Source organism: Leopardus geoffroyi, chromosome B1 (genome assembly GCF_018350155.1).
Source record: "Leopardus geoffroyi isolate Oge1 chromosome B1, O.geoffroyi_Oge1_pat1.0, whole genome shotgun sequence".
NCBI lineage: Eukaryota > Metazoa > Chordata > Mammalia > Carnivora > Felidae > Leopardus > Leopardus geoffroyi.
Genome location: NC_059327.1, coordinates 203,577,133 through 203,594,565, shown reverse-complemented (window position 1 = coordinate 203,594,565; position 17,433 = coordinate 203,577,133). Strand labels below are relative to the sequence as shown.

At 51.7% G+C, this 17,433-nt stretch overlaps 1 protein-coding gene across 3 annotated transcripts in view; it reads left to right on the top strand.

The window, feature by feature from the left end:
• HTT (huntingtin) overlaps window positions 1-17,433 on the top strand; it is a 151,533-nt gene that overhangs the window by 73,698 nt on the left and 60,402 nt on the right. For all 3 annotated transcript variants that reach the window (XM_045474724.1, XM_045474725.1, XM_045474726.1), the window contains 8 exons: window positions 4,424-4,501; window positions 4,979-5,202; window positions 6,261-6,339; window positions 6,461-6,622; window positions 7,512-7,567; window positions 9,420-9,568; window positions 12,144-12,280; window positions 13,760-13,876. In XM_045474724.1, coding sequence (XP_045330680.1) covers window positions 4,424-4,501; window positions 4,979-5,202; window positions 6,261-6,339; window positions 6,461-6,622; window positions 7,512-7,567; window positions 9,420-9,568; window positions 12,144-12,280; window positions 13,760-13,876 — 1,002 coding nt within the window. The remainder of the gene's footprint in view (window positions 1-4,423; window positions 4,502-4,978; window positions 5,203-6,260; window positions 6,340-6,460; window positions 6,623-7,511; window positions 7,568-9,419; window positions 9,569-12,143; window positions 12,281-13,759; window positions 13,877-17,433) is intronic.

Here is a 17,433-nt window from a genome sequence, read left to right as displayed (position 1 = left end):
GAATATTGGTGTTTGTTTTTTTTTTTAAATATGAAATTTATCGTCAAATTGGTTTCCATACAACACCCAGTGTTGGTGGGTTTAAACCGTGGTGGCAGTCCCTTTGCTTTCTTATCCGCCCTTTGCAAGCAGGAAGGGCGAAAACGGACGTGAAGTCTGTGTGGCTGGCTCCTCTGGTGCCGTGGGACAGCAGAGCTGTGGCTGAAACTCCTGGGCTTTGGCTCCAAGTCCGGTATCCCCTCCCCCTCGTCCTACAAGGGGGCGCTCAGACACAGGGACAGATTTTAAGGACGTGTGAGGTGAACGCCCATCTCGTGTGTCCGCACCCCGGGCCTGCAGGTCACATTTCACTGTGGTCGCTTTCCCGGGTGTGTCCCCTGCCGGCTCCCGGGTGCCCTGGTTCTCATGCGTTTCGGAGTCAGTCACAGGGAGCTCCCCCTTCAAACGTGTGTCCTCAACGTGTGGCGCGCTCAGGAAGTTCACGTGTTTTTGTCTTTTTCTTGACGTGTGGAAGTTACCTAGTTTTTGTCATCACAGTATGTACATTATCTTGTCTCCAGGTGCTTCTTGGGCTCTTTCCCAGGTCCGTGTACAGTGTGTGCACTTGTTTTGATGGCTGGATAGTGTCCTGTTCTTACTGGTGCTCGGTTATTGTCCCCTCTGAGTGAAACTTGGCAGAGTTTTTTTTACTGCTGCCACCTTCTCGGTGAGACCAGCGGGCCGTCCCGCCCAGGGCGCGGTACGCTCTCCCCGTGTGGCCCTGTCAGCATGGCGATCTGTTTTCTTCTCTCAGACCATCAGGTCCTTAGGGCCTGTGGACTGTGTGTGGATAATGCATTTCAGCAAGATAGGGAATATGATGCATTTTATATTTGAATGTTCAATACGCTGAAATGAAAACCATCTAACAGGGATTTTTAAAATAATAAAATTTTCCTATTTAAGGGAATTAAGATGACTTTGTGGTTTATTGTTTTTGTAGATTTTCATCTTTGGGGAGTGTGGTTCCTTTTTTCTTTTTACTTTTTTATTATGACTGCCACACACATACAGCAGTAGTTGTTTTTCAGTTGCAGTCAGTGAATTGATCGAAGGTTACATTTATCCTGTTATGTGAAGGTAAATAATTAACAAGTCACAATCTAATTAAGGTCGACGTTACGTGATCTGTGTATTCCTGAGAACGGGAATATAATTTTATATATATACTTGTGTGTGTGTGTGTGTGTGTGTGTGTGTGTGTGTATATACATATACATATACATATACATATACATATACATATATATATATATATACATAAAGATATATTTAAAAGTGTGTGTAGTAACTTCCATTTCTGAAGATCCTTGTATGTGGGACAGGATGGCCTCTCGCCCTCTCACCTTGGTCCTTATGGATAAAGATGGTTTTGTGCCCCCCGGCTTCCGTGTTGTTCTGAGTTTATCTGTTGTGCTGTTGGGTGGGAGAGGCCCGCTTTAGCTCCAGCCTTGGCTTTCCCCAGGCCCCCTGGTCTGTACTTTGGGAGCCTCTCCTCCCTAACTGCTGAGTCTTCGTTCTTGGTCTTTTTGAGGGGAGTCGAAACCCCCCAGGGTTTCTTTTGCGCTCGGCCACTGGCTGTTTGCCAGAAGTCTCCTTGGCCGACGGTTGTGCGGGCGAGGCTGGGCCCCCGCCCCCCGCCCCCGCCAGACACACGCTGCCACTCGCCATCCTGCTGCGCCTCCACAAGCAGCAGCGGTGCCGCTGGGTACGCGCACCGGACACGCACTCTGGCGCCGGGGGCCCAAGCCTCACGGACTGCTTGGGGGGTGTGACCTGCACAGTGTAGGAGCGGGTTTTCCTCCCGTTGCCGTGAGCTTCTCTGGCTACAGCAGGTGAAGGCGGAGAGGGATTTGAGAGTAAAGAGTAGAGTTGGTTTCTTTTGTTTTTCTGAGTCCCAACGCGGGGGATGAAAAGTCATAATTCTGCGTTCTTGACAAATTATAGTCTTATCTTTCTTCTCGTCTAGACCTTGTTTATTCCACACCCAACTTTTGTGTAATTGGAATGTATTCTGAAGTGCGATTTGTTTGTGTGTTGGTGATTTCTCTGGCCGCTGTTCCATACACACTTTTCCACGCATCTCAGTATTGCTGCCCGTATTGTAGTTATGTCTTCTCTGGCCTCTCTGGAGACTTCACTGGTCTTAAGCGGTTTGGCTTTTATGTGCCTCAGTGTAACTTTCCTTACATTTCTTGTGCTTGGGTTTATTGAATTTAGACCTCTGGCTTCATAGTTTTCTTAAAATTTGGGAAGATGGGGGCCATTATTTCTTCAAATATCTTTTTCTGGTCCTGGCTTCTCTCCTAAGGGGACTTGAATTACCTGCGTATTTGGATGCGTGAGGTTGTCCCTTATGCGACGCACAGATGCTCCTTTTGGGTTATTGTTTTCTCTCTGCATTGCATTTTGTGTGGCTCTCACTGCTGTATCTTCAAGCTTTCTGATCTCTTCTTCTGCAGTGTCTAGTCTGACTCTTAATCCCACCTAGTGCATGTTTTCACTGACATTGTTTTTATCTCTTAAAGTCTGATTTTGATCTTTTTAAAAAATCTCTTATATTCCTACTAAAGTTTTTGAGCACAGAGAATACAGTCATAAGGGCTTTTAACGTCCTTCTCTGCTACTTCTAAAATCTTGGCCATTCTAGGTCATTTTTGATTGATTATACTCCTCATTGTGGATTGTGTGTTCCTGCCTCTTTGCCTGCCTGGTAACTTTGGTCAGATGCCAGGCATCGTGAAATGTTATTGGATGCTAGACGTTTTTGTACTCCTGTAAATCTTCGTGAGCTTTATTCTGAGATAGAATAAAATTGTGTGGGAACAGTTTACGTGTGGGTGTTGCATTTGTGTTGTTAGGTGGCCGGGAGCAGTGCTCAGTCCGGGGCTGACGGTTCCCCCCACGGAGGCACGGCCTTCCTGGTGCTCCGTGAGTTATTGTTCTCCCGGGCTGGGGGCAACAGTAACCGTCCCTAGCCCTTTGTGGGTGCCAAGCACTGCCCCGTGACCCTTTCTGGCGGATTGTCCCCTGGCCCTGGGGACTGGTCCAGAGTTCTGTCTGGGCAGCTGTCCCGTTGAGTCCCCACTACTTCAGCTTCCCAGACTCATAGCTCCTCCTGACTCGGAGTCCCTGGGCTGCTCTGTGCCCCCCCTTCCTTGTGCCTCGACCTGGAAGCTCTCACAGGGTGGTGGGCCAGTGCGGTGTGGGGCTCTCCTCTCTTGTCCCTGTCTCTCAGGGTCACTGTCCTTCAGCGCCTGCTGTTTGGCATCTTGTCACTGTAATTTCACACAGCGTCCGGCGTTTCTTTCGGTTGTTTGGGTGGAAGGTGTGAATGGGCCTCTCGCCGCGTTTTGCCAGAAGGGGAAACCTGTCTGTGTTGCCCCGCATGTTGGTGTCCACACCGCGAGGTGCTCCTGTTGCTCCGTGTGCTGACGTCACCACGGCGTGTGTCCTCACCAGCGTTCAGGGCTTGGTGCGGTTTCTGGTGCCACCGAGCCCTCTGTGTGTGTTTGTTGGGAGACAGGGTCCTTTGCCAGAGAGACCCTGATCTGGAAGGCTCTAGTTGTAATTCTCTCTGTTCACGTTTACCGGATACCAGCTATGGGCTGGTAAAACCAAAAAGCAACACGTAACAAACTCACCCCGTAGGATGCAAACTTGAATGCTTAGAGTCTAATTTGAGTAAGTCAGAATATTGAAAATGTATATATGGGCCTCTAGTATTTGAAACCAACAGAAGTCTGTTGCTCTTCAGCACGGAGAATTGTGGCGAACCAGCGAGGCGAGAGGCCTCTTCCGTCTGGTTGGTGTCAACGGCAGCCCTGCTGAGGGAAGTGGTGGCTGGCAACCAGACAGGCGCCCGGGCGTTGTGCCGCTGACGCTGCGCGCCTGCTCTGGCGGCGTCCTGAGAGTTCGTGTCTTCGTCCTTCTCGGTGCCCCAAGAGGACACAGGGTGCCTCGCATCTTAGTCTCGATGCGGTGAAAGTAGTTTGTGCGGGCGGTCACTTTTGCAGATTGCCGTAGACGCTGTAGGACTCTGGGTAGTAAATCCCACAGTGTGCCCGTGTGCTCCGTGCAGCTGGACATCCGTGGGGCTTGCGGCTCCTGCACACTCTGAACTCCTTCCCTGACCACAGGGCTGGGGGCAGAGTGGCCAGTAGATGGCTGGTGAGCGTCCCCGAGCAGGCGAGTGAGCGGGCGAGGGAGTGGCGGTGGCGCCTGCGGGAGAGGCTGGGGGGAGCGGCTCAGGCTTGTCGTGCTTCCTGCCGAGCTCCGTTCACACTGGCGGATCGCAAGCTTCCTCTGTGTCAACTGTGGCTCGCCACCATGGGAGGCCGCCCGGGAGTCACCGACGTGCGTGTGTTGCTACTTCTTCCCACAGTGTGTCGAGGAGATCCTAGGCTACCTGAAATCCTGTTTCAGTCGAGAACCGACGATGGCAACTGTTTGCGTTCAGCAGGTAAAAATGTCATTTCCTGGGCTCATCTTCTAAGCCCCACACCCTGGGCACGGGGACAGGATGCCGCTCGTCCTTTAGAAGGCGGTGCTGGTGGCACAGCCGGCAGCCCCTGTTGGCCCGCCCCGGTATCGGGCACAGGGCTCCTTGTCCCGCCCCTCTGGGTCTGGCCCCTGCAGCCGGACTCTGGCTACACGCTGCCATCGTGGCATCTGTCCAGGCTTTTGCTTGGAATGCTGGGTCCAACAGAATCGCGGAGGAGGGCGAGGCTCCTGGGGTTCTGACTTACCGGCTCACATCGCCCTTCGCGACAGCAGTCTCGCGTGGTGCCGATGGCGATTGTCCTCCAGGATGTCAGTCTGGAGCTTTGCTAACACAGCCCGTTGCTTTTAGCTGGGTTTGGCACAGCCCCCCGGGAGACTCCCGTGTGTTCGCGCCGCGCTAAGCCTCATGCTGATGGCTTCACTTCTTCCCCTCTAGTTGCTGAAGACTCTCTTTGGGACAAACTTGGCCTCCCAGTTTGATGGCTTGTCTTCCAACCCCAGCAAGTCCCAGGGCCGAGCGCAGCGTCTGGGCTCCTCCAGCGTGAGGCCGGGCTTGTACCACTACTGCTTCATGGCTCCCTACACCCACTTCACCCAGGCCCTAGCCGACGCCAGCCTGAGGAACATGGTGCAGGCAGAGCAGGACCACGACGCCTCAGGGTAACCTTGCGCCCGTGCCGGCCGGGGCCGTAGCGTCGGGGAGGCGTTCTGGGGACGGGCACAGAAGAGCTGGCGGTGAATCGTTTGTGAGAGCCGAGAGCGGCTGCTCTTCCGGTGCCCACAGACCCCCTTTCCCTGCAGGGGCCGCATGGGCGGCATTTCCCAGGTCTGTGCTAGGGGGAGAGAACGGCTTCCACGTGGCACAGAGGTGTTAGCGTGTAAGTGTACTTGAAGGGCATAGAGGAATCTCGTATGATAGTACTTTGGGTTTTATCACCTTATGGCTACAAGTCTCTCTTCAGTTAAATCTATGGTTGTATTTTTGATGCCTGGAATGTGGTTGTCGTTGCTTCAATAACCATCATTATTAGCAGATATTTGAGTTGCTACTCTGTGTAGCAAGAGGATTGCTCTGTGCCGCGAACAAGAGAATTCCTTGTTTTTCCTTTTATAGATGTAGTGCTGAAACAGCTAGAGGTAACACACTGGTCGGGAACTGAGGAGAATGCCCTTGTTCCAGGCTTGACATTGGTCACATACTTACTATATATATGCATCCAGTTCTTAGGAATAGATCTGTTTACTTTGTTTAATAGCATGGGGTATAAACAAAGAAGCGAGGAACCGTGTGTGTGTTACTGTCTTCTAATTTCATACGTGTTTCTTGAAAAGGGTGTGATTGATGTGAATGTTTAAAGAAACTTTTCCCCAAGAGAACCAAGTGAGATCTTCTGGGTCACTGAGTCGTTCAAGTGAGCGTCACCTTTGTGGCCTCACGGCAGCCTGGGAGGCGTGGCGCTGAGCTTCCTGGGGCAGGCAGCGCTCTGTCTGAGTGCCTGCTACCAGTGACAGGACTGGCTGGCAGCCCCCTGCGATCTCAGCGCGGCCTGCTGTCTGCTGGACAGGAGCGGGTGCCGCCGCGTGGCGTGGCTGCCTCGGTGCTTTCTGACTTGGGCATGTTCTGATTTTGTGGACGTGAATTGGTTTGGCCTGGCGTGTGGCTGAGGACACGGGAGAAGACTTACGGCTGTTCTTTGCTCACTTTTTTCCACCTGCAGGTGGTTTGACGTGCTTCAGAAAGTGTCTACCCAGTTGAAGACGAACCTCACCAGCACCACTAAGAACCGCGCGGATAAGGTGAGTGAGAGGCGGCAGGCTTCGGTGCTCAGCACTTTCCAGGTTGGCTGCTTGAAGGTTTTGGTTGAAGTCTAACTCAGTTTGTTCTTCCTTTTTTTTTTTTTTTTTTTTTTTTTCATAGAACGCTATTCACAATCACATTCGTTTGTTCGAGCCTCTGGTTATAAAAGCTTTAAAGCAGTACACAACCACAACGTCTGTGCAGCTACAGAGGCAGGTCTTAGATTTGCTGGCACAGCTGGTTCAGTTACGGGTCAATTACTGTCTTCTGGATTCAGATCAGGTTTGTCACCTTTAGCTTTCATCTGCCATACCTGTCGTAATTTAATAAAAATTACCTGTAGCAGACACTGAAATCTACCTTTAAAAAACGTGCAGTTTGCTATTTGCACGCTAGTTGCCGCTCCTTACCCGTTTCATGCGCCAGTGTCCAGGGCCTGGGCGCACGGAGGACGCACTCCTGCTTGTGTGAGGCTGTGTCCAGGTTATTAGCCTGTGTGCGTGCGTCAGAGGCCTTCCTGCCCACTCACCCTCCCCACCCCAAGACAAGTGAATTTAAATTGTAAGGTACAACGAAGATTTGTTGTTTGGGGGGCATTTTTGCAAAATCCAGAGACTTGCTTTAAACACGCTATCAATTACGACGTTTGCTTTCAAGCAAACTAAAGTTGGTTCACATCTTTGAGGAGGAACTAGTGCTTAGAACAGAGTTGGGTGCCAAACTGGCCCTAGTCCAGTCCTGGAGTGCTGCTGTGCCCTCGGGGTCCCCTTCCCTGTCAGCAGCCCTCAGCATCCGCCCCTTCGAACGTTGGGGTGTGCGGGGAGAAGGTGGACCCACGCGGGCACCTCATTACTAAGCCAGTCTCGGGCCATCTGGGCCGCTCAGTGTGTGTGAACCGGAGCCAGCGAGTCGCCGGATAGGCCTTTTCTGTGCTGCTCGGCGTTTCCTGTTTCTCCAGGGCTCTCACCCCCTGGTTCAGTAAATGTACTTACGGGATTTCCGGAAGTGTCCTGAGCTGTCCCGTCTCACAGAATACCTCTGAGTTCTTGTATACAGACACGTTTGTCTGCTGTCGGGAACTTGTTAAAAATTTACACAACTAAGTAGGAAGAAAAGTAACCTAGTTTGCACATTTTAATTATTGATGTGAAATTTTTATTTTCCTCTGTAGGTGTTTATTGGATTTGTGCTGAAGCAGTTCGAATACATTGAAGTAGGCCAGTTCAGGTAACAGCTTTTCGTTCTTTTAGATTTCTTGTCCTCATGACAGAGTTATATAGAATTTTAGATTGTGAAGATGAACATTTACTTTAAAGGATTGTTAAGCATTTTTGCCAAATATTTTTTTTAAGCTGAACTCTGATCAACACGCTGTGTGTTCTTGTTTGTCTTAAAAATTAAGGAGTAAGTATCTCAAGACTTGTTTGGCAATGGTTCTGCACCTGGGAATTACAGCTGTCACTTTTCATGTCACATCTCAAAACATTTCATTGTGGTAGCGGGGCGCTAAACCAAATCTCGTCTGCCGGAGCACTAATTGTTTCAAACTTCTGAGAGAAAACACATTTTAGACCCGGCGGTCTTCAGCAGAGGTGATTACTACACACTTGACTTAGGTGACTTGCGGCTCTTCCTTGCCGGACCGTAAGGTTTGCTACTTTCTCCTACGGCACTTACGGCTGTGTGAGTATAATGACCACGCGTTAGAATCGTTCGGTCTCCGAACTGCAGGTGACCCTTGAACAACGTGGGTTGTGGGGGCCGGCCCTGTGCCCTCAGAAATCCCGTTCAACCTGTGACTCTCACAAAGCTGACTACCAAGAGCCTACTGGTGACCAGAAGCCTTGCTGATCATGTAAATACTCGCTTATCACGTGTTCTGAGTGTTCTGTGTATTCTGACAATCCAGCCAGCCAGAGAAAAGAGAACGTTGTTAAGAAAACCACGAGGAAGCTAACGTACGTTTGTGGTGTTGTACTGTGTTTATAGAAACCCCGCGTTTTATAACCTGCGTGGTTCGGGGCTCACCTGTCCTTAGTAGATAGGGACGCATGGAGCAGAAGGATGCATTCTCAGCATCCCTTGGGTCTAGAGACCCGGTCCTTTCTTACTCTAGTTATGTGACATCTTGACTGCATGATTTGAGACAAGTTGCTTTGTCTCCTTTGAGTCTCAGTTTCTTCAACTGAAATGAGAAGGGGCAGGAGGAGGAGTAAGAACGTTGCACCTCTGGGCGTCCAGTGTTGTTGGGTGCTCTCCAGCGCTCTCACTTAGCTCTGCCCACCGCCAGCTGCCCACCCCCAGCACACCCTGTGGGAGCTGGCCCGCCTTGCCGCGCCCCCAGCATCTGTCCTCATCCTCCCCTCCCCCCTTCTTCCCTCTCTTCTCCCCCTTTTCTTCCCTCTTCTCTCCCCCCTCCTCTCCCCACATCCTCCCATCTCCCCTTCCCTCCCCCCTCCTTCCCTTCCCCTCTCCCCCTTCCTCCCCCCTCCTCTCTCCTCATCCTCCCCTCCCCCTTTTCCTTCCTTCCCTTCCCCTCTCCCCCTTCCTCCCCCTCCTCTTCCTTCATCCTCCCCTCCCCCCTTTCCTTCCCTCCTCTCTCCCCCTACCTCTCTCCTCATCCATCCCCCTTCTCCCCTCCTCCTTCCTCGTCCTCTCCTCCCCCTTTCCCCTTCTTCCCTCCTTCTCTCCCTTCCCCCCGTCACTCTCCCCTTCCTCTCCCTTCCCCTTCCCCCTTTTCTTTCCTCCTCTCTCTACTCATTCTCCCCTCCGTCCCTCCCCCTCTGTCTCTCATGCTTCCTCTTCCTCTCCTCATACTCCCCCCCTTCCCTCCTCCTCTCTCCTTCTCTCCCTTCTCCTTCCCCTCACTCTTCCTCCTCTTCTCCCTTCCTCTTTCCGAATTTTCTGCACCTCCCTCTCCCTTCTCCCTCACTCTCACCACTTGCTTCCCTCCTTCCCCTGGCTCTCTGCCTTTCTCTTTTGCTCTCTCTCAACTTGGAATCATGAGTAATTCATGTTTATATTGATTATGTGTCATAATTTTAAAAGGAAGCGTCTAAACGGATGTTTTTGTTTCTAGGGAATCAGAGGCAATTATTCCAAACATCTTTTTCTTCCTGGTATTACTGTCTTACGAGCGCTATCATTCAAAACAGATCATTGGAATCCCTAAAATCATTCAGCTCTGTGACGGCATCATGGCCAGCGGGAGGAAGGCTGTGACGCATGGTAACGGGACAGCCCTTTCACGGTGACCTTCAGTACTGATGTGCTCGACGGTGCTAGTCTTCATCACTCCAGCTTCTGGCTGTGTCCACTGCTGCTCTGTGTGTGCGTGTGTGTGCGTGTGCACGCTGCTTAGAGATGCCGCAGAAGGGAGAGAGCAGACCTACTGTCAGGAGCTTGTGACCTCCTGACCTAAGAATACAGGAAACAGTAGGGCGATCTAAGGCACAGATAGAGTCTGACATAGATGCTCTTGTCTAATTACGTGAAACACAAAAACCCGAGAAATCCAACTTCTGTGAGGACCCCGGTGCTGGAGGGAGTGGCTTGGCCTTGGAGCAGGACCTTCTGTTCTGCCTGGTTATCCTGTAGAGGCGAGTGAGGACCACAGAAGATGGTCAGCGGCTCAAGCAGCCTCCTTCAACTGGGCAGCGAGGCTGTGGTTTTAAAAAAAAAAATTTTTTTTTTTTTTCAACGTTTATTTATTTTTGGGACAGAGAGAGACAGAACATGAACGGGGGAGGGTCAGAGAGAGAGGGAGACACAGAATCGGAAACAGGCTCCAGGCTCTGAGCCATCAGCCCAGAGCCCGACGCGGGGCTCGAACTCACGGACCGCGAGATCGTGACCTGGCTGAAGTCGGACGCTTAACCGACTGCGCCACCCAGGCGCCCCAAGGCTGTTTTAAGAATAAACTTGGGGCGCCTGGGTAGCTCAGTCAGTTGTGTCTGACTTCGGCCCAGGTCATAATCTCACGGTTTGTGAGTTCAAGTCCCACATCGGGCTCTGCCGACAGCTCGGAGCCTGGAGCCTGCTTCGGAGTCTGCATCTCCCTCTTTCTCTGCTCCTCCCCTGCTTGTGCTCTGTTTTCTCTCTCTCAAAAATAAACATTTAAAATTTTTTTTGAAAAAAGAATAAACTGTAAACCTTCTCTTAACTTTTTGTTATTATTATTTTTTTAATGTTTATTTTTGAGAGAGAGAGGGAGGGAGGGACGGACGGAGTGTGAGCAGGGGAGGGCAGAGAGAGAGGGAGACACAGAATCCGAAGCAGGCTCCACGCTCCAAGCTGTCAGCACAGAGCCGGACATGGAGCTCAAACCCAAGAATCGCAACATCATGACCTGAGCCAAAGTTGGACGCTTGACTGACTGAGCCACCCAGGGGTTCCCTCTTTGAATTTTTTTAAACTGATCTTGCAGCATTTTCCTGTTGACTCCTCCCTGGCTCCGTTGTCAGGAATCAGTAGACTTTTGAACTTTGGCAGGGGTATGTCCTAGGACCTCTGCAGAGCCCAGATGTGAGAAGGGCGCTGTGGCATGCAGCGTTCTCTGTGTTCCCTGTTCTGTGCGCTTGCGGTAAAGCAGGTAATTTGTTGACGGGCAGGGACTCCATGCCATCTGATTTCCATAGTCGCTGGAGTCACTTTTGCAGTGGCCTTGCGAGGGCCGAGATTCACACCTCAGCAAAAGTTCACACTTGTACACTTTGGGAATTGGGGTTCCTGGTGCAAATGTCAAATAGAGGGATGACTAAGGCTTCCTAGATTAGAGAGTCTTTGGACGGACAATCGGTGGGCAACCAAACCCTAGTATTTTGTCTGGAAAGCTGGTCATCTGTAGAAAAGTCAGTAACTATGCTGTGTGCGTGGCACTGGGTTGCATGTGCCGTGTGTATGTGGCCCTGGGGGTGGGCGTGCCTTTGTGTGTGTGGCATTGGCAGGCAGTGCCTTGCAGTGACAATGGTGACAGGATCGGGCCACCCCCTTCCCAATGAAAGGCATTTCGGAGAAAGTTGTTCATGTAGTGGTGATAGACTAAGGAATCTACTTTGCTGTTTTCGATAAGACAGGACTAGGGGGAAGGGCTTTATCTACTGATAGTGAGTTTATTACTTAAAATAGCATAGAAATCTGATACTCTATAAATATTTTCTGCTGAAGAACACAGTCATCTTTTCAGGTAAATCTTTAGGTAGATGAAGCATTAGAACAGGATGTTGATATTTGAGTTAGTTTGAAGATTTTAGTTTGAATTTGACTTTTGAATTTGTGATTCTTTTTGTCAGATCTGATGTTACATCACGGAAAGCCTAGGTGTATTTTTTTTAAGATTTCACAAAATCATCAGTAAGTGTTCAAGGAAGAGCAATGGCCTCCATGACGGTATACTGAGAATTCATAGCACTCGCTGATAAGCTGAATTTATCCTTTATCATAAGCCACGTATGGATTAGGGTTTTCTTTATTTATTGAATTGAAAAAAGTTATTAATGTTTTATTTATTTTTGAGAGAGAAGGAGACAGAGCACAAGCAGGGGAGGGGCAGAGGGAGAGGGAGACACAGAATCCGAAGCGGGCTCCAGGCTCCGAGCTGTCAGCACAAAGCTTGACGTAGGGCTTGAACCTGTGAATCATGAGATCCCGACCCGAGCCGAAGTCAGATGCTTAACTGACTGAGCCACCCAGGCACCCCTAGGGTTTTTTTTTGTGTTTTGGACACGTTTTGGAGGTGTCGAGCTCTGTCTGCAAGTGTGAACGTCACGTGATGCCTCCTGAGCCTGCCTTTTTGTGCCCACAGCCATACCGGCTCTACAGCCGATAGTCCATGACCTGTTTGTACTGAGAGGAGCCAATAAAGCTGACGCAGGAAAAGAGCTTGAAACCCAGAAAGAAGTGGTGGTGTCCATGCTGTTGAGACTCATCCAGTACCATCAGGTAAGGGGGGGGGGGGGGCACTCACTGGCACTGCAGACGCAGCAGGAAATGTCCTGTGGCCCACTGTCCGCCAATTAGTGGGTGTTCCTTCGTGCCACCCTGGGCTCTGGGGCTGGGGAGATGCCAGAGAGGGGTAGGCTTGCTGGGACTTGGTATTTAAAGCCGTACAGCCACTTGGGGAGGTCACCTGCCACCTGGCTGACAGTCACGTGGTCATTCGAGGGAGTAAATATGTTGGAAACCCTGTTTTCCAAAATGACCAAGAATCAGTTACCTGACATTGACGGAAATGATAGAATTCTAAAAAATGATTTTAAAAATATCGCATCTGAAATAATGTAAAGACTTTATTTGTACATCTCTTTACCACCTGTCGATGTAGGTAAGGCCAGGGTCTTTTCCTCTGTGCTGGTTGTGGTTTAGTTTTCCTTAAGGTGGAGCAGGAATTTCAGGCCGTTTGGGGCGGCCTGAGTGCAGAGGTCTGGCCTCTCCCGTGACCCCGCTCTTAGCCTGCCTGGCCTTCAGAATTTTTGTCAGGCTATTGGTCTTTGAATTTGAAAGTCATAAGCTTCTCTCACGGAAGCACTTTCTTCCGGGCATTCTCATCTCGGTGACTCTTTGTAATGTTGACTGAAATCCCATGATTACGATGTAAAGCACCAAGCACAATGGGTTGGAGGGAGGCCTAGAGAGTGGCCCGTCAGCCACACGTGCTCGGGGAGCTTTTCCGCCTTTTGAGAGGACAGAGGGTCGGGTGGCCTTGCTGAGGAGAGTCCACACGGAGTGCACACTCCCCTCTTGGGGGAGAAGGGCTGCCAGGCCCCTTGAGTGGAGAGGCAGCTGTGGAGGGGCGGTCGGGGCCGGCTGTATGAAGAGTGGGCCTCAGTGGGCGCATCTCTCTTCGTGGCGCTTGTGTAGACCAGGCTGACAGGTGTTTTCTATAAACAAGCAGGTGTTGTAGACTGAAACACCTCACTTCAGCTGCTGTGGACGATGTCCCAGCCGGTGCGGTCATGAAGTGTGCGGCTGTGTGCCGATAAAACTGTATTTACAAAAACAGGCTTTTAGGTGTCTCTGCTCAGAACTGGTGCTCGACCAGTTACGACGTGGATAACTCTTCTGAAGGTAAGTACTACTTGGTAGGAGATTCCCTTTCTAAAGAGCACCAAGTTGAAGTTAACGGACACAAAAGTCACGAGGCATCTGTAGAAAAGCTTAATCAAGGCTGTGTTTGTGTTTCTCCAAAAGTTTGTATAAATTTTATTTTCTTTTTGTGCCTTTTCTCTGGTGGTGAAGCCTTGTAAGTTCCGTAGAAGCACAGGAGTACCGCGGTGGCGGGTGACTCCAACGAGCGTGCAGCTGAGCTGTGCCCCTCGCGCTTTCTTTCGGTGTCCCTCGTGTCGTGTGTCCCCGGGCCGGGGCCGCGTCGGGGGCAGCAGGCCCTTCCTGGAGTCTGACCCGCCTGCCCCCCCCCCGCAGGTGCTGGAGATGTTCATCCTGGTCCTGCAGCAGTGCCACAAGGAGAGCGAGGACAAGTGGAAGCGGCTGTCCCGGCAGATCGCCGACGTCATCCTCCCGATGTTGGCCAAGCAGCAGGTTTGTGCCCCGTCCGCGTCATTGCTGTGGAGTCATTGTGACACGTTTGCAAGTGGCAGCGCTGGTGCCTGGCGTTTCATCGAATCAAAACGCGTTCGGCTTGCGATCCTTATCAGTGCCGGTCTCAGGGCAGGGGTTTTCGTTTATTCTCAGTGACCACCTCAGGTTGCCTTTGTCTCCTGCTTCACAAGAGTGGAACCTGAGGCTCAGAGCTGTTATCTAGCCCGCCCAGGGGTGCACAGCTGGAGCGTGCCCAGGGCCGGGGCTGTGCCGGTCTCACTCCAGAGCCGTGTCCTTTCCTGTCCGCTGGTGCTGCCTCCCTCATTCTACTCACTGACCTTCAAGTGTTTGGTTTTCCTTATCGCTCATAAAACAGTTTAGCAGTGGTCCATCATTTGAGCAAAATTTCTGTGATCAAACGATGCGGTCAGTTATTTCCATGATGGAAGTGGAAAGATGATCTGGCTGTGCTGTACAGGATGGAGGCCGCCCGTCGCACAGCTTCTGAGCCATGGCTGCCACCAGGCATCAGAGGGCGGGATGCCCTGCGCCCTTTGTAAACGGGGTGCTTGGGTGTCTCCGGGGGCGGCAGGGGAGTGTGCTGACGCCCTCCAGGAGACGGCGGCTGTCAGCAGAGCTCTGGTCTTCAGTGCTCTGGATGCAGTCAGCAGATACCTGTTTGTTCATCTTGACTATCTCCGCCAAGGAAGCAGGTAGTCCGGGTAACGTGCGGTGTTCCTGGCTCCTGGCGGTTGGTGCAAATGCGTAGACACGCTGTGGCAGTAGTTACGGTCTTCAGAGCTTTGGCCCCATTCTCGTTTCCTAGTGGGCCTGTCATCCTGGCATGCTGAAGCCAGTCAGAGGGAGGGAGTCTTGGCTTCTGATGGCGCTGACTGATGGCAGTTCTAATGAATTGGGTGTTTTAACGTGGTCCTGGATTCCATGCCTGTGGATCTATATTTTTAGAATAGCACTCCAGAAACTTTCTTCCGGTCTCTTACTCGCCATGTGCACGATCTAAGGAAGGTGGAGGTTGAAGGTGGGACGCCTGGTAAACGTCCACCATGGAACCACATGCGAGCACGTCCGCATGAGCGCCCGCCTGGTGGCTGAGCACAGGTGCACCTTCCCTGCGGAAGTCCCTCTCGGTCCCCGCGGCAGATGTAGACGTGAGCCGTGCCCGTGAAAAGCCTGCCCTCTTGGAGTGACAGTTTTATTGGCTGGAGATGGAGGTGACAGACATCAGGAAGTAGATTAGTCCTGCGTAAAACCAGATGACAGCAGGGACTGTAGGGAAAGCCGAGGAGAGGTGGGTGTGTCAGGGCGGGGCTGCGTTGCTAAGTTTGTATAAACTTGACCGGGTTAGAGCTTTTTAGGCTCATCATCAGTGAAGACCCTGAGGTGGAAGCCTGCCCAGTAGGTTCAAAGAACGTGGAGAGACCATACGGGTGGAACAGAGTGTTCGTGCGGAGCAGGGAAGGCAGCAAGCGTCTGGGGGTTGGGTGGGCCTCTCCGGCCAGCGTGAGGGGCTTGGGGAGGCCCGTAGAGGGTTTGGTACAAACGAGTGGCCTGGTACGATTTGAGAGCCGAGGCAGGCTCAGGGCGGGCGTGAGGGCAGAGCAGGGGGTCCCGCCTAAGTCACGGAGGTGGCGTGCACCAGGAGGGCGAATGGCGTGGCGAGCAGTAGCCACCTGCTGGACACGGTGCAAGCAGAAGCAGTAAGCTTTGCGGCTTCTGTGTCGATGTGAGGAGGGAGGCACGTCGGGGAGGTGAGGAGGAGAGGAGATCCTGGTCTGGGTGTGTGCAGCCGGCATACCCAGGAGGCACCGGGGGAGGCTGAGGTAGGCATTTGGGCGTCCGAGTCTGCAACTGTCCAGACGGAACTGGCCAGGAGGTGAACGTCGGGATGGGAAGAGATCACCATGGGACCCGTGCAGATGGGGAGGAGAAGGCCAAGCTCTGAGCTTAGGGGCCAGAGAGGTGAGGACGAGTCCGTGGAGGAGGTGGGGAAGGAAGCGTGGGCGGGGTGGGGGAGTGGCGTTGTTAAAACCAAGGAAGGAAGGCATTTTGTGGAGAAAAGAGGGGTCAGCTTTGGGCTGCTCATAGGCCCAGCAAATGAGCTGGGAGCTGACCCTGCATTTGGCAGGCTGGAAGCCACCGGGGAGCAGTTGGCGGGCGTGGAGGGCGCAGAAGCGTGGCTCAGGGGTGTTGGTGGAGAGGCATGGGGAAGAGGCTGAGAAGGAATAGATGTGGGGTGGCAGCCAGAGGCGGAAGGAGGGGTCAGGGCCTGGGCCTCACTGGGGGTGAAAGTGGAGGGGGAGTTCCCCTCACAGGGCACACTGGGGTCGCCTGGTGTGGGCCCGGCGCACTCCTCCTGAGGACCCAGAAGAGAAGGAGCTGGCGGCAGGTGCAGGCCTGGTGGAAGGAATGGGGGTTGCAGAAGCTCTCAGGATGGTCTCCTTACCTGGGCGTGGGGGGGGCATGTGAGAACAGCGCGTGTCTGCAGCCATGTTTACTGGGTCTGGACACGCTCTTAGTGATGAGCATTAGGAAGGCAGCGGTTGAACACGTTTTGGTAGAACCTTAGCTTGGAATATTTTGCATCCGTTAAAAATGTTAGATTTTAAAACCTGTTGCCTCGGGGGTTTTCCGTTACAATTTTAAGGGAAAAAAGCCGAGACATGTATAACATGATTTTTCAAAACAGCTTAAAAATCTCTAGGTGTGTGTGTGGATACGTGATCGTAGGAACATGGGGGAAGTTAAAGAGAAGTACGTACAGTTGACCCCTGGACAGCACGGATTTGAGCTGCGCAGGTCCACTTCCACGCAGATGTGTTTCTCTAAATACAGGACAATACTGTAGATGTGTTTCGTCTTCCTTGTGGTTTTCTTAATAACATTTTGTTTTATCTTACTGTATTGTGAGAATACCACACATAATACATGTATGTAGCACGTGCCACTCAACTGTTTTTGTTATTGGCCAGCCTTCTGGTCAGCAGCAGGCTGTTAGTCGTTAAGTTTGGGGGGAGTCGGAAGTTACACACAAATTTTCAACAGTGTCGGGGGTGGGTGCGTTTGACCCCTGTGTTGTTCAAAAGTTAACTGTACACCAGCTTGTTAAAGTTCGTTACAGCTGGCCGAGTAGGGATGAGGTGCGGGTAAAGCAAAGAAGGAAAGAGAGCATGTGTGACACCCCACTTCGCTAAATGACGTGTGCACAGAGAGCCGCACTGGAGACTCGTCCCAGAACGCGGGCGGGGATTGTCCCAGAGTGGTGCAGTTCCAGCCGGCTTTTCCATACTTTTAAATCTTTGAATGTTTACAGAAAATGTACGTTGTTTATGTAATAAAGACCTAAATGAAAAGGTTGCCCTTGTGAAAAAACTTCAGCAGCTGCAGTGTCCTAAAGGCTGTTGGCTTGCTTCACGTCTAACGTGAGGATGTATGTAAGTGCAGGGGTGGTAAGGGCATTTGACCTTGAGGTACCTAACTTGAAGTAGAAATGTTAACATTTTTGTTGGCTTACGGGAAAACTTTTGTGATGTTTGATT